Raw genomic sequence first — 12337 nt, 5'->3', positions numbered from 1 at the left:
AGATAGTCTTCTATCAGTGTGCAGTGAGCAGCTCTGAACGTTGAACGCGAACGAATATATAGCTAGAATCAGATGTCATTGTACATGCACCCCTAAAAACGTCACGGTTAACATTTTCTAGGAGATTACTAGTAAGTTTACAGTATACTTCATCACATGCGCGAGTCATGTTACTTTGTGCACATTTTTGTATAGAGGTATCGGTATAGTTTTTCTCTGCTGATATATATTATAGGCATACATAATTATACATATCATGCATGCATATAATTATACTAGACTTTGGAATGAAGAATTTGTTCGTGTATACAGATTCCCTTGTCTTCTTTGACTATTCAATTTAGAGGTGATGATATAAAAAGAAAGAAGGGCTTGTCAATTACTTGAGACCGACAGACAGGGATCACTAATATGATGCCGCTGAGTATAAAACACATAATTGTAATGGACAAACACATAACATTATAGACAGATTATTAACGCTATAGCTATAGTTCTGGTAAGTTCTTATGCATGCAGTTCACCATACATCTGTTACAAGGGCATAGGTATAGTGGATTTAGAGAACAGCTTTTTGGGGTTGCTGCTAGAATTTGTGCTAGCTATAGGTGCATGTGTGTCATAATCAATTTTAGGATCATGCAGGGATTGGTTTTGTAATTGCAGTTCTTCTATAGTTTGCATAGCTTGATAGTAGTGTATATTTCCTTAATCCATGCAAGTTTTTAACGTTATGTCTTATTCCTTGGTGAACCAGTTAAGGACGCTGTTGTGGCCGTTGCATGTCTGTATATACAATAGCTGATGTTGTCTGTTTTTAGTTCTATATAAACAGACAGTTTTAACATATTGGGAGGCTTAGGGAGATGATTGGGTGGAAGTAGCTACTGCTGAAGTTATATAGCTTGAATTGTAAAAAAAGTTACTTGTGGATCAAATAGGCGGCTTATAACTATATATAGTTGGCTGTGAGAGAGAATAAAACCAAGAAGTGGCGGTTGGAGTATATATAGTTATATACCTTAAGGTGACATATTTTCGCGTGTATTAATTTCTGCTATTTCTGCGAATGAGAGTAAAATCGCAAAAATTAGTACTCGCAAATAATTGGCCGCCCTCTTGTTTGATGTATCCAGATCGACATTTCGCAAAAAATTATACCGCAAAATGTACAAAACTGTAAAAACGCAAACAAATCTACCTGTGAAAATATGTCACCTTAAGGTAATAAGGATTGGTTGATCCACTATACCGGCCTCTCTGGTGTATCTGTTAAAATATATAAATCTAGAATATTGCCCTATATATGTGTGAGGGAGGCTATCAGTTGGATAATTAAGTTTCAATGACACAATTAACATTTAACAGCCCCATATTAAAGCCTGTCTGGTATGTATACGTTGTATATATATATATTATTATCTTGCTTTGTATGTCTACGGGATAGGGATAGTCCATGCATAATGCTCATTATATAAACTTGATGCTATAAAAGGATTGCTTGAATGCATTGGATGGTTTATTCTCAAATCTTCCTTTGATTTTCTGGTTGAGTCGAGAAATATTGATATAATTATTTTTGCACCTCATCTTTGCTAATGCCAGAACACTTCATGGAATCTCTTTCTTTGACAGACTTTTCGTCAATGGTTGAAACACCTGTGGCTTGGTGTATTTAATTATAATTATGGTGTAAAAAAATTATTGACATAATTATTCATTTTACATACTGACAGATTAATTGTCACGGTATGGTTACGGTACGGCCACGACAGTAGTAAGTCTTTTTTATTGGGGCTATCCAATCTTTGGTAGAGATATAATCATGCTTGCCTTCTGTATAAGCAACATAAATTATACTGTGTGTCAGGAAGTGCTTGGATGCACCAGAATCACCTGCATTACAGCTATATATAGGACATATAATTATATATCTAGAGACGATGGTGTACAATCTACAAGCTTAACTATAACGATTATTATCTACTTGCAATATAGTTTATGTTGTAACTATATACGCCTGCATGTATTTATCCAGTGAGAGTTTTCCTCACTCTCTCTCATAACTGTCTTTCAATCGCAGCATCACATCACTGCCTATATACTTCATTGTCACTGCTCGTCCATATATATAGGACTGGTGTAGACTACGTATATATACACTGCCAGGACTTGACTATAATGAGGATTGTTTGTGTATATACTGTGTTGCATGGATCCTGGTATAGAATTTAGTCTACACCCATGACACACACTATATATATTATATCAAAATAATTATCAAGACAATACACAGTATACTATACATCTATTCAAGCAAAATCTATAGTAATTAGCTGCTGACAACACACTATATATAGATGCATGCATGGTCATGCAACAAACCAGGTACACACCAGTCTATCAGCCCAGCAAAATAAAATTTTAATTATAGTATAGAGTCTATGTATAGTCCGTACACTTTGATTCAATCTCTATAGTCAGAACTCAATACAGTTTCTCATGATTGAATCTTCTGTCACGAACTTACTCAAAAGGCTATCTTTGCACTGAGCCATGAATAATAATCTTGCATCTAGTGAAATTGTAATTACCATTTGAATTACTGCCCATGGAACGTCAAGAGTCGTTCTAGTTGAGTAAAGTAACAATAACTGAAGGTATGGATGGACTGACTGCCTGCATTGCTTGTCCGAGAAATGATTTTTATGAATTACAGTTGAATCACTACACATGGAAAGTCTGAAAAGTTGCTCCAGGAAGTTCCATGCAGTCGATTAAAGCATAGCCTCAGAATTGTAAACCTAGGTATTATCAACATAATTATTGGCTGATACCTGCTTGTCTATAAGACCAGCACTGAATATATTTTCTGGGTTTCCGTTACGAATCACTGCTCTCGGAAAGTCAGAAAAGTTGCTCAGCAAGTTCCCAGTCGATTAAAAGTAACCTCAGAAGAGTGTATCAACGTATTGGCTGCTACCTGCTTGTCTAAGACCAGCACTAAATATATTTTCTGGGTTTCCGTTTACGAAGCACAGCTCTCGGAAAGTCAGAAAAGTTGCTTAGCAAGTTTCAGTCGATTAAAGTAACCTCAGAATTGTAAACTTGAGTATATATCACCATACTGGCTGATATCTACATGCATGTCTAGACAAGCACTGAATATGTTATTTTTCTGGATTCACGTTAACGAACCACAGCTCTCGGAGAGTCAGAAAAGTTGCTTAGCAAGTTCCAGTCGATTAAAGTAACCTCAGAATTGTAAACTTGAGTATATATCAACATACTGGCTGATATCTGCATGCATGTCTATAGACCAGCACTGAATATGTTATTTTTCTGGATTCACGTTAACAAACCACTGCTCTCGGAAAGTCAGAAAAGTTGCTTAGCAAGTTCCAGTCGATTAAAGTAACCTCAGAATTGTAAACTTGAGTATATATCACCATACTGGCTGATATCTGCATGCATGTCTATAGACCAGCACTGAATATGTTATTTTTCTGGATTCCCGTTAACGAACCACTGCTCTCGGAAAGTCAGAAAAGTTGCTTAGCAAGTTCCAGTCGATTAAAGTAACCTCAGAATTGTAAACTTGAGTATATATCACCATACACTGGCTGATATCTGCATGCATGTCTATAGACCAGCACTGAATATGTTATTTTTCTGGATTCCCGTTAACGAACCACTGCTCTCGGAAAGTCAGAAAAGTTGCTTAGCAAGTTCCAGTCGATTAAAGTAACCTCAGAATTGTAAACTTGAGTATAATTATATCAACATACTGGCTGATATCTGCATGCATGTCTAGACCAGCACTGAATATGTTATTTTTCTGGATTCCCGTTAACGAACCACTGCTCTCGGAAAGTCAGAAAAGTTGCTTAGCAAGTACCAGTCGATTAAAGTAACCTCAGAATTGTAAACTTGAGTATATATCAACATACTGGCTGATATCTGCATGCATGTCTATAGACCAGCACTGAATATTTTATTTTTCTGGATTCCCGTTAACGAACCACTGCTCTCGGAAAGTCAGAAAAGTTGCTTAGCAAGTTCCAGTCGATTAAAGTAACCTCAGAATTGTAAACTTGAGTATGTATCAACATACTGGCTGATATCTGCATGCATGTCTAGACCAGCACTGAATATGTTATTTTTCTGGATTCCCGTTAACGAACCACTGCTCTCGGAAAGTCAGAAAAGTTGCTTAGCAAGTTCCAGTCGATTAAAGTAACCTCAGAATTGTAAACTTGAGTATATATCAACATATACTGGCTGATATCTGCATGCATATCTATAGACCAGCACTGCATGAATATGTTATTTTTCTGGATTCCCGTTAACGAACCACTGCTCTCGGAAAGTCAGAAAAGTTGCTTAGCAAGTTCCAGTCGATTAAAGTAACCTCAGAATTGTAAACTTGAGTATAATTATATCAACATACTGGCTGATATCTGCATGCATGTCTAGACCAGCACTGAATATGTTATTTTTCTGGATTCCCGTTAACGAACCACTGCTCTCGGAAAGTCAGAAAAGTTGCTTAGCAAGTACCAGTCGATTAAAGTAACCTCAGAATTGTAAACTTGAGTATATATCACCATACTGGCTGATATCTGCATGCATGTCTAGACCAGCACTGAATATTTTATTTTTCTAGATTCCCGTTAACGAACCACTGCTCTCGGAAAGTCAGAAAAGTTGCTTAGCAAGTTCCAGTCGCTTAAAGTAACCTCAGAATTGTAAACTTGAGTATATATCAACATACTGGCTGATATCTGCATGCATGTCTAGACCAGCACTGAATATGTTATTTTTCTGGATTCCCGTTAACGAACCACTGCTCTCGGAAAGTCAGAAAAGTTGCTTAGCAAGTTCCAGTCGATTAAAGTAGCCTCAGAATTGTAAACTTGAGTATATATCAACATACTGGCTGATATCTGCATGCATGTCTAGACCAGCACTGAATATGTTATTTTTCTGGATTCCCGTTAACGAACCACTGCTCTCGGAAAGTCAAAAAAGTTGCTTAGCAAGTTCCAGTCGATTAAAGTAGCCTCAGAATTGTAAACTTGAGTATTAAACATACTGGCTGATATCTGCATGCATGTCTATAGACCAGCACTGAATATGTTATTTTTCTGGATTCCCGTTAACGAACCACTGCTCTCGGAAAGTCAGAAAAGTTGCTTAGCAAGTTCCAGTCGCTTAAAGTAACCCCAGAATTGTAAACTTGAGTATATATCAACATACTGGCTGATATCTGCATGCATGTCTGGACCAGCACTGAATATGTTATTTTTCTGGATTCCCGTTAACGAACCACTGCTCTCGGAAAGTCAGAAAAGTTTCTTAGCAAGTTCCAGTCGCTTAAAGTAACCCCAGAATTGTAAACTTGAGTATATATATCAACGTATTGGCTGATATCTGCATGCATGTCTAGACCAGCACTGAATATATTATTTTTCAGTGTTCCCGTTAACGAACCACTGCTCTCGGAAAGTCAGAAAAGTTGCTCAGCAAGTTCCAGTCGATTCAAATAACCTCAGAAGAGTATATATTAACATAATTATACTAGCTAATATCTGTATGCATGTCTATAGACCAGCACTGAATATATTATTTTTCAGGGTTCTCGTTAACGAACCACTGTTCTCGGAAAGTCAAAAAAGTTGCTCAGCAAGTTCCAGTTGATTAAAGTAACTTGAGTATATCAACATAACTTATTGGCTGATATACTTAATTGCTTGTATATAGACCAGGATTGAACATAATTATTCCAGTTCCCGTTCTATAATCATGGCTCTCAGAAAGTCAGAAAAGTGGCTCGGGGTGTTTCAGTATATAGAGCCAAATAACCTCTGGACAATAAATTGGGGAGTATAAGTAGGAGTTAGGTGACTGGCTGAATTAAAATGATAATGTTAAATTCATACTAAATCTAGCTCAGTGTACAGACATAATTAATTCAGTCATTGTGCATGTAGCTAGCTAGAGTCTACTGCAGACATGTGCAAGTAGCTAGCTATTATATCAAGTCTATACTGCAGACAATGGAGAGTCTACTTAAAACTAGGCTGGCCAGCTTTCTACTTACTTACATAAACTAGTAGAGTGATCAGGCAAGAAGATATCTCATTACATCTGTGCAAAGTCAAGGGTTAACCTTGGAATGCATTGCCCTGCTACGCCCACTCATTTACCTTTCACTTCCGCCTTTTCCGATTTCTGGGCTTTCTGGTCCTACATGCGCAAGCGAGGTATACGGTAGTGTGTTTGTATGTGTGTTTGTGTGTGTGTGTATGTACATGTCTGTCTGTCTGTGTAGACTCTCCTATTTCTAACATGAGTCATGGGATGTGGTAATCATATTAAAACACAGTTGAGTGCATCCATTATACACAGCTGTCTCACAATATCCTTGTCTATACTAATTCCAACTCCCCTATTAGCTTGAGTGATCAATGCTAAATTAAATTAAGACAAGTTCCAAGAAATTAATAGTCTAGCAAAAGCAGTGAATTGGAAAGAGTGCAGCATCCATTAATCTCACTGTATGAGTCCCAGCTCCCTCTAAGTTGCCTGCCTGTAGGATATAAGGAGTCAATGAGTTGCATGGTGATGTACCTTCACAGTGAGTTGAAGAATTTGTGATTGCAGTAGATCTATAATATTATAATGTTGGCACCACTTTTGTAGAACTTCATGTATTTACTCTTGTGTTCATATTGAAAGGATCAAAACTGAAAACTTGCCACAGATAAATTGTAGGTTATTGCGTTAACTTTGTAGATTTGAGGTGCCGACTATACCTCAGGATCAATTATATCACGTTAAGTTAATGATTAACAACAACTCGGCTCAGTACGGAGGAGGGATATTCGTGGCAGATGATACTGAGAGTGCATGGGACCTGCAGAAAAGGGGCCACAGAAACTGATGATATTCAAACCATTTTTGCTGACTGCTTCATTCAAACAATTAAACTGTATACGTATGAGTTTTATAACAGTCGAAACTATTTCAACACATTCATGACTACCAACATGGCTACCCAGTCAGGAGCAGATATCTACGGAGGTCTGTTGGACAGGTGTACAGTAAATAAAAATGTTGAATATAACAATTATACGAATGCATTGGACTACATAAATAACACCATAAAGTCCTCCACCGAATTATCAATATCCTCTAAGCCTGTTCAAGTAATTGTTTGCAGTGATGACTATATTTCTGCAAAAAAGGGACACACATTTAAAATCAGTGTTATGGCTGTTGACCAAGTTGGAAATGCAATGAATGCCACAATTCACAGTTATGTTGTCAGTAAGAGTGGAGTTGGCCGGCTCAAAGAAGGACAGGCAGAACAGGAAGTTGGCAATCAGTGCACAAAATTAGAGTACACTGTATTCTCACAAGACAGCTCCGCTCAGGTGGAACTCTATGCCGAGGGTCCATGCAACAATTTGGGAATTTCAAGAAAACTTATTAATATTTCGTTTCAACTCTGCACATGCCCTATTGGACTCAAGCCAATTCAGTCCGATATTGAGTGCAAGTGTGACTGTGATCCAAACTTGCTACCATATCAGATAACAAACTGTTCTGAGGAAAATGAAACCATAAAGCTGGAAAGCAATAACAACATATGGATAGAATTCATAAATACTACCAACAAAACAGGTTATGTTGTTAGCAACTGTACATTTGACTATTGTGTAGAAAGGCCCATCAACATCAGTCTAAGCAACAGTGACGAACAGTGTGCCCACAATCGAAGTGGTGTCTTGTGTGGAGAATGTGAACCAGGACTCAGTCTTGTGTTGGCTACATCAAACTGTAAAGAATGCTCTAATCTTTACCTTCTTCTACTAATACCATTTACGCTAGCTGGTATATTGCTAGTTGCTTTAATTCTCGTGCTCAACATCACTATAGCAACTGGAAATATTCATGGCCTCATTTTCTATGCCAATATACTAGCAGCTAATAGAGCGATTGTCTTACCTAATTTAAACAACTTTTTAACGGTTTTCGTATCATGGGTGAATCTTGACTTGGGTATTGAGACATGCTTTTACAATGGAATGAACTCTCAAGCAAAAGTGCTCTTTCAACTTGTCTTTCCAGTATACCTATTTTTTCTGATGTTCTTAATAATAATTTTGAGCAAGTACTTTGACTCATTCGCAAAGCTCCTCTCCAACAGGAACCCAGTTGCTGCCCTAGGCACACTCGTTCTACTCTCTTATTCCAAACTCTTACGGTTTATCATTGCTGCACTGCAATACGGAGTCTTGGATTATCCTGACGGTTCAACCAACACTGTTTGGTTGTATGACGGCAATGTGCAATACGTCACTACCAAACACATCCCTCGGTTTGTTGCTGCTGCCATAATCCTTATTGCCGGTGGATTGTTCACTGTACTGCTCTTCTTTGGACAATGGCTTCCGCACTGTTCCAAGGTTATGAAATGGACTAAAAACACAAAGTACATTGGCTTCATGGATGCATACCATGCTCCATTCACTCCCAAGCATCGCTACTGGGTGGGACTGCTCCTCTTTGCTTTGATTATTCATACTATAGTAAGTGCTACAGCTCCAAATACTTTTCTTCCTGTGCTATCATCTGGGGTTCTATCAGTTGGACTGATTGTTTGGAAACTATTGAATAATCGTTTGTATAACAGCACATTATGTGGTTCCCTTGAAACTCTCTATCTACTCAATCTTACTATTCTTGCATTTGGCACCTCTTTGTCAAAGATACCAGGAGAGATCAGTCAGCACTAGCCAATACGTCGATGGCTATATCATTCACTCTATTTGTGATAACATTCTGCTATCATTTTTACCAATTCTTACTCAAGAAAACTAATACATGGCTGAAGATAGAAGATACAATAAGGAACTTAAGAGCTGGTGCTGCAGACATGAGACTCCACACTGGTCAGGAAATGTATCAACTGGTAGCCAATGAAAATGATGACGATGAATTACTTGAAGTACCAGTAGTGGATGATTATGAACAAAGAGAGTCTGACCCACTTCACACTGATGGGGTGGAAGAAGCTGACCCTGATCGCTACATCACTCCTCCCATCATCAGACCAGCCACGAGGCCAGACCAGCTGAGACTATCTTACATGGATGATCTAGCCCCCCTCACCACAGAGGACTACAGACCAGCCCCTCCCCCTACAAGAGTCAACCATCGTCCTGCTGTTACACACACAGAAATCGGCCCCATACAAAATGAAGTGTGAACTGTCTTGTACATTATTTATAGCTATAATTATTATACCCATACATTTTTAGCTATATTTAATTTTTTTTTGTTAATTAAAACTGGAGCCTATTATAACAGTACTAGTGCCGTTGTAATTTAGAAACGGTTTTGCTATGATTGTATCATACGAATTTTTATAGAATATTGGTGAACTTCTAAGCAACAATTGCGAATACTAATTTCAAGAATCCATTAATTATTAGCTCTGCTGTGTTCATTAATCCCACAGTACATACGACTGGAACTCATGATAGCTTATAGTGGTGACTGGAGCTAGTCCTGATTCTAGTAGTGCACAGTCGTGGGTGTGAGCCCACCCCCTCAATCTTGTCTGTTTCTATAATAAATAATGATGTCACCACACATACAAGTGTGCTTCGAGTACTGTAGATAAACTAATGTTAGTATGTTGTCTTGTCTTGTTACAATATCTCACAATTATCTAACAATATTCGATTAACTGACACATCTTGTACAATAATTATGGAATTCCGATAAAGTATATTTAAACTACTAGTGTGTAATGGATGGGATTGATGTGTACACAGATCTGATAATGCTGTAACCTCTCTCACCACCAAGTACACACAGTTTGCCATATAGTTCAATGCAACGACAAATGTCCATATCCTCGGGAAGGTCACCACATTGTGTCCACTGGTCTTTAGTGGGATCGTACAGATGGATGCTTGAGGTAGCGTCACCTCCTAGTGCTCTCATACCCCCCACGGTCAGGAGGGTGTTGCCGATGGCGATAGGAGTCGACCAATAGAATGGCACCTTTGCTACAGATTCCCACACACCAGAACTGGCTCGTGATATGAGGGAGGGTACATGAGCTCGAAACACTTCTTTAGTGCGTTGGCTTCCTACAAGATGCAGTGTGTCTCCAATTAGGCAAGTTCTGTAGCCATCATCAGTGCGGGGAAATGGTTCGGCTGTGATCCATTTGTTACTTGTGTTTAGAATGTTCACGTCAGCTATTATAATGTTGTTTGAGTCAACTCCACCGATAACGATCAGATGGTTCTGATATTCAACAACTACTGGCACAGCTAATGCTTTTGGCATGCGGGGAAGTGACTGGACCCATTGTCGAGAGCTCTCATCGAATGTTAGGATGGTATCTCCAGTAGACTTATTCCGACCTCCGACCACTAGCAGTCGACCTCTCAGTGTTGCTATGGTGAAGTACATCACTGGAGGAGGTGGCAGTTCATCCCAGCTATCCTGATCTGGTGTGTACACTAGCACAGTGTGAGTCTGGTTACTCCAGCTTTTCATGTACGCCTTCCCATTGATAGCCACAGGCTGATCGTACACTCTCATCCTCCTTGGTATGTTTTTGCATGTTGTCCAGTTGAAGGTGATGGCAGTAGGAACAGTTGGTTGTGGTGTGGTAATCTTGATTTCTTTTGTACTTTTTGTCTGTAAAATAAATGAGACATTTGGAAGTTTATGATAGACTAGAAGCGTATAATTTTATGATAGAAAGTTGGTACATCCAAATCATATAGGTCTCATCTTCATCTCGTGTATCAATTGTTACTTTAATGGTGGATCATTCCCCAGAATAATAATGCAGACAAGTATAAAACCACAATGACATGTATAATCTATGACCGTAGTATTATTATTACAAAGCGATAGTCCCTCACATTCTTCCTAGTCATCTCTCTCTGTCCTGAGCCCTGAGGTGTGTCCCCCCGAAGCTGTATCTGTAGAGACCTGGAGAGATCAGCAATTTCTCCGCGTTGAACTTCCAACTGCTCTTGTTGGAGAATGGTCAGTTTTTCCAGTCCACAAACTTGCTCTCGTTTCTCAGCAGCAACTTGCTGTATCTCTTCATCCTTCACAGCCACCTGTTGAATCAGTTCCAGCTTGGTCTGGTTGCAGTTCTGAGGGAGTGTTGTTCCAACCTCCTTCAATCCTCTCAGCATCACCACAGCAGATGGTCGATCTTCAGGAAGAAACTCAAGACAGATAAGGGTCAACTGGACTAGGGGGTGGGTCTCACCAAGAGCTACTTTCATAGGAATGATGTAATCTTCACGGCGTTCGATTTCTGATCTACCAACTATCCTTCGAGTAACTGGATCATGATATGCAGCAGGCTTGAGATCTTTGGGGAAGGTTTGTGTCAGTGTGTACAGAGATACCACACCAAAGGAGAATATGTCTATGGCAGTGTTGTATCGTGTGACCCCTTCCTCTTGAGCTGCCTCTGGTGGCATGTACAGAATATTGCCTGGGGCGTGAGTCATCGAAGCAGCAAGTTGGCCAGGCTGAATGTTCACAATCCTAGAAACACCTAAGTCTGCTATCTTGGCATTGAGACCGTTGTCGACTAGAATATTCCTGGCAGACAGATCACGATGGGCAATGGGTGGAGTGCGGCTGTGCAGATAGACCACCCCTCGGCCAGTCCCCGTCAGAAGGTGCACTTTGAGGTCAATAGGAATGTTGGGGCTGGTTTCCAGAAGGTTGTCGAGGCTGGTTTGTAGCTTCTCCATCAGTAAGATGGGGAGTTGGGCTCCAGGGAGATAGCACACTCCCAGGAACTGTACTATGTGAGGGTGACGGAGCTGGCTCATCAGCTTACACTCCTCCACGAAATCAGTCACCCATTTCTCAACCTGTGGGGGGAAATCAGCCAGTAAATTATACTAATTAGTCTATGCTGACTAGAAAAATAAGCAGTGGAGCTAGAAATAGATCTACCTGCTGTGGAGAGCCCAGGTTGACAAGCTGTTTGTGCAATTTTTTGGCAGCTACCGTTGCTCCAGGTATCTCTACCTCCTCCACACTGCCATATGCACCTGCTCCTAGTACACGGCCAGTCAACTCAACAGTAGCGACTATGAACTGTTCCAACTCGGGAGCTGTGATTCTTCTGTTGTGTCTAAAAGCCATAATTAGATTCTTGCAAAAAACGGGCGTATCTCGTGTCATTATTCATGACAGATGGGTGTGTTTCTCTCCTATTACGCATGCGCAATAATAATGATGGGTGGAGGCAACAAAGAAGAGAGGAAAG

The 12337-nt window shown here is 39.5% G+C and overlaps 4 protein-coding genes across 4 annotated transcripts in view; 1 reads left to right on the top strand and 3 right to left on the bottom strand.

Annotated features, from left to right (window-relative positions):
* Window positions 1-12337, bottom strand: part of LOC135344131 (scavenger receptor cysteine-rich domain superfamily protein-like) — a gene marked incomplete in the record, with an annotated part of 804697 nt that overhangs the window by 283072 nt on the left and 509288 nt on the right.
* The window catches only part of LOC135344188 (alpha-parvin-like), a 59593-nt gene that overhangs the window by 5088 nt on the left and 42168 nt on the right, over window positions 1-12337 (bottom strand). The gene's annotated exons all lie outside the window — the stretch shown is intronic.
* On the top strand, window positions 6480-9367 carry LOC135343923 (uncharacterized). Its single transcript, XM_064540953.1, has one exon. It carries the CDS (start codon window positions 6897-6899, stop codon window positions 8802-8804), a length of 1908 nt encoding a protein of 635 aa, XP_064397023.1. The 5' UTR covers window positions 6480-6896; the 3' UTR covers window positions 8805-9367.
* Window positions 9717-12235, bottom strand: LOC135343922 (uncharacterized). Its single transcript, XM_064540952.1, has 3 exons — window positions 12022-12235; window positions 10959-11936; window positions 9717-10728 (listed from the first exon to the last, which is right to left on the bottom strand). Exons 1-3 carry the CDS (start codon window positions 12211-12213, stop codon window positions 9814-9816), a joined length of 2085 nt encoding a protein of 694 aa, XP_064397022.1. The 5' UTR covers window positions 12214-12235; the 3' UTR covers window positions 9717-9813.

The sequence above is a fragment of the Halichondria panicea genome, chromosome 11 (assembly GCF_963675165.1).
Source record: "Halichondria panicea chromosome 11, odHalPani1.1, whole genome shotgun sequence".
In the NCBI taxonomy this organism is placed as follows: Eukaryota; Metazoa; Porifera; class Demospongiae; order Suberitida; family Halichondriidae; genus Halichondria; species Halichondria panicea.
Note: the sequence above shows the minus strand (reverse complement) of the source record. Positions and strands in the feature narration are given on the sequence as shown.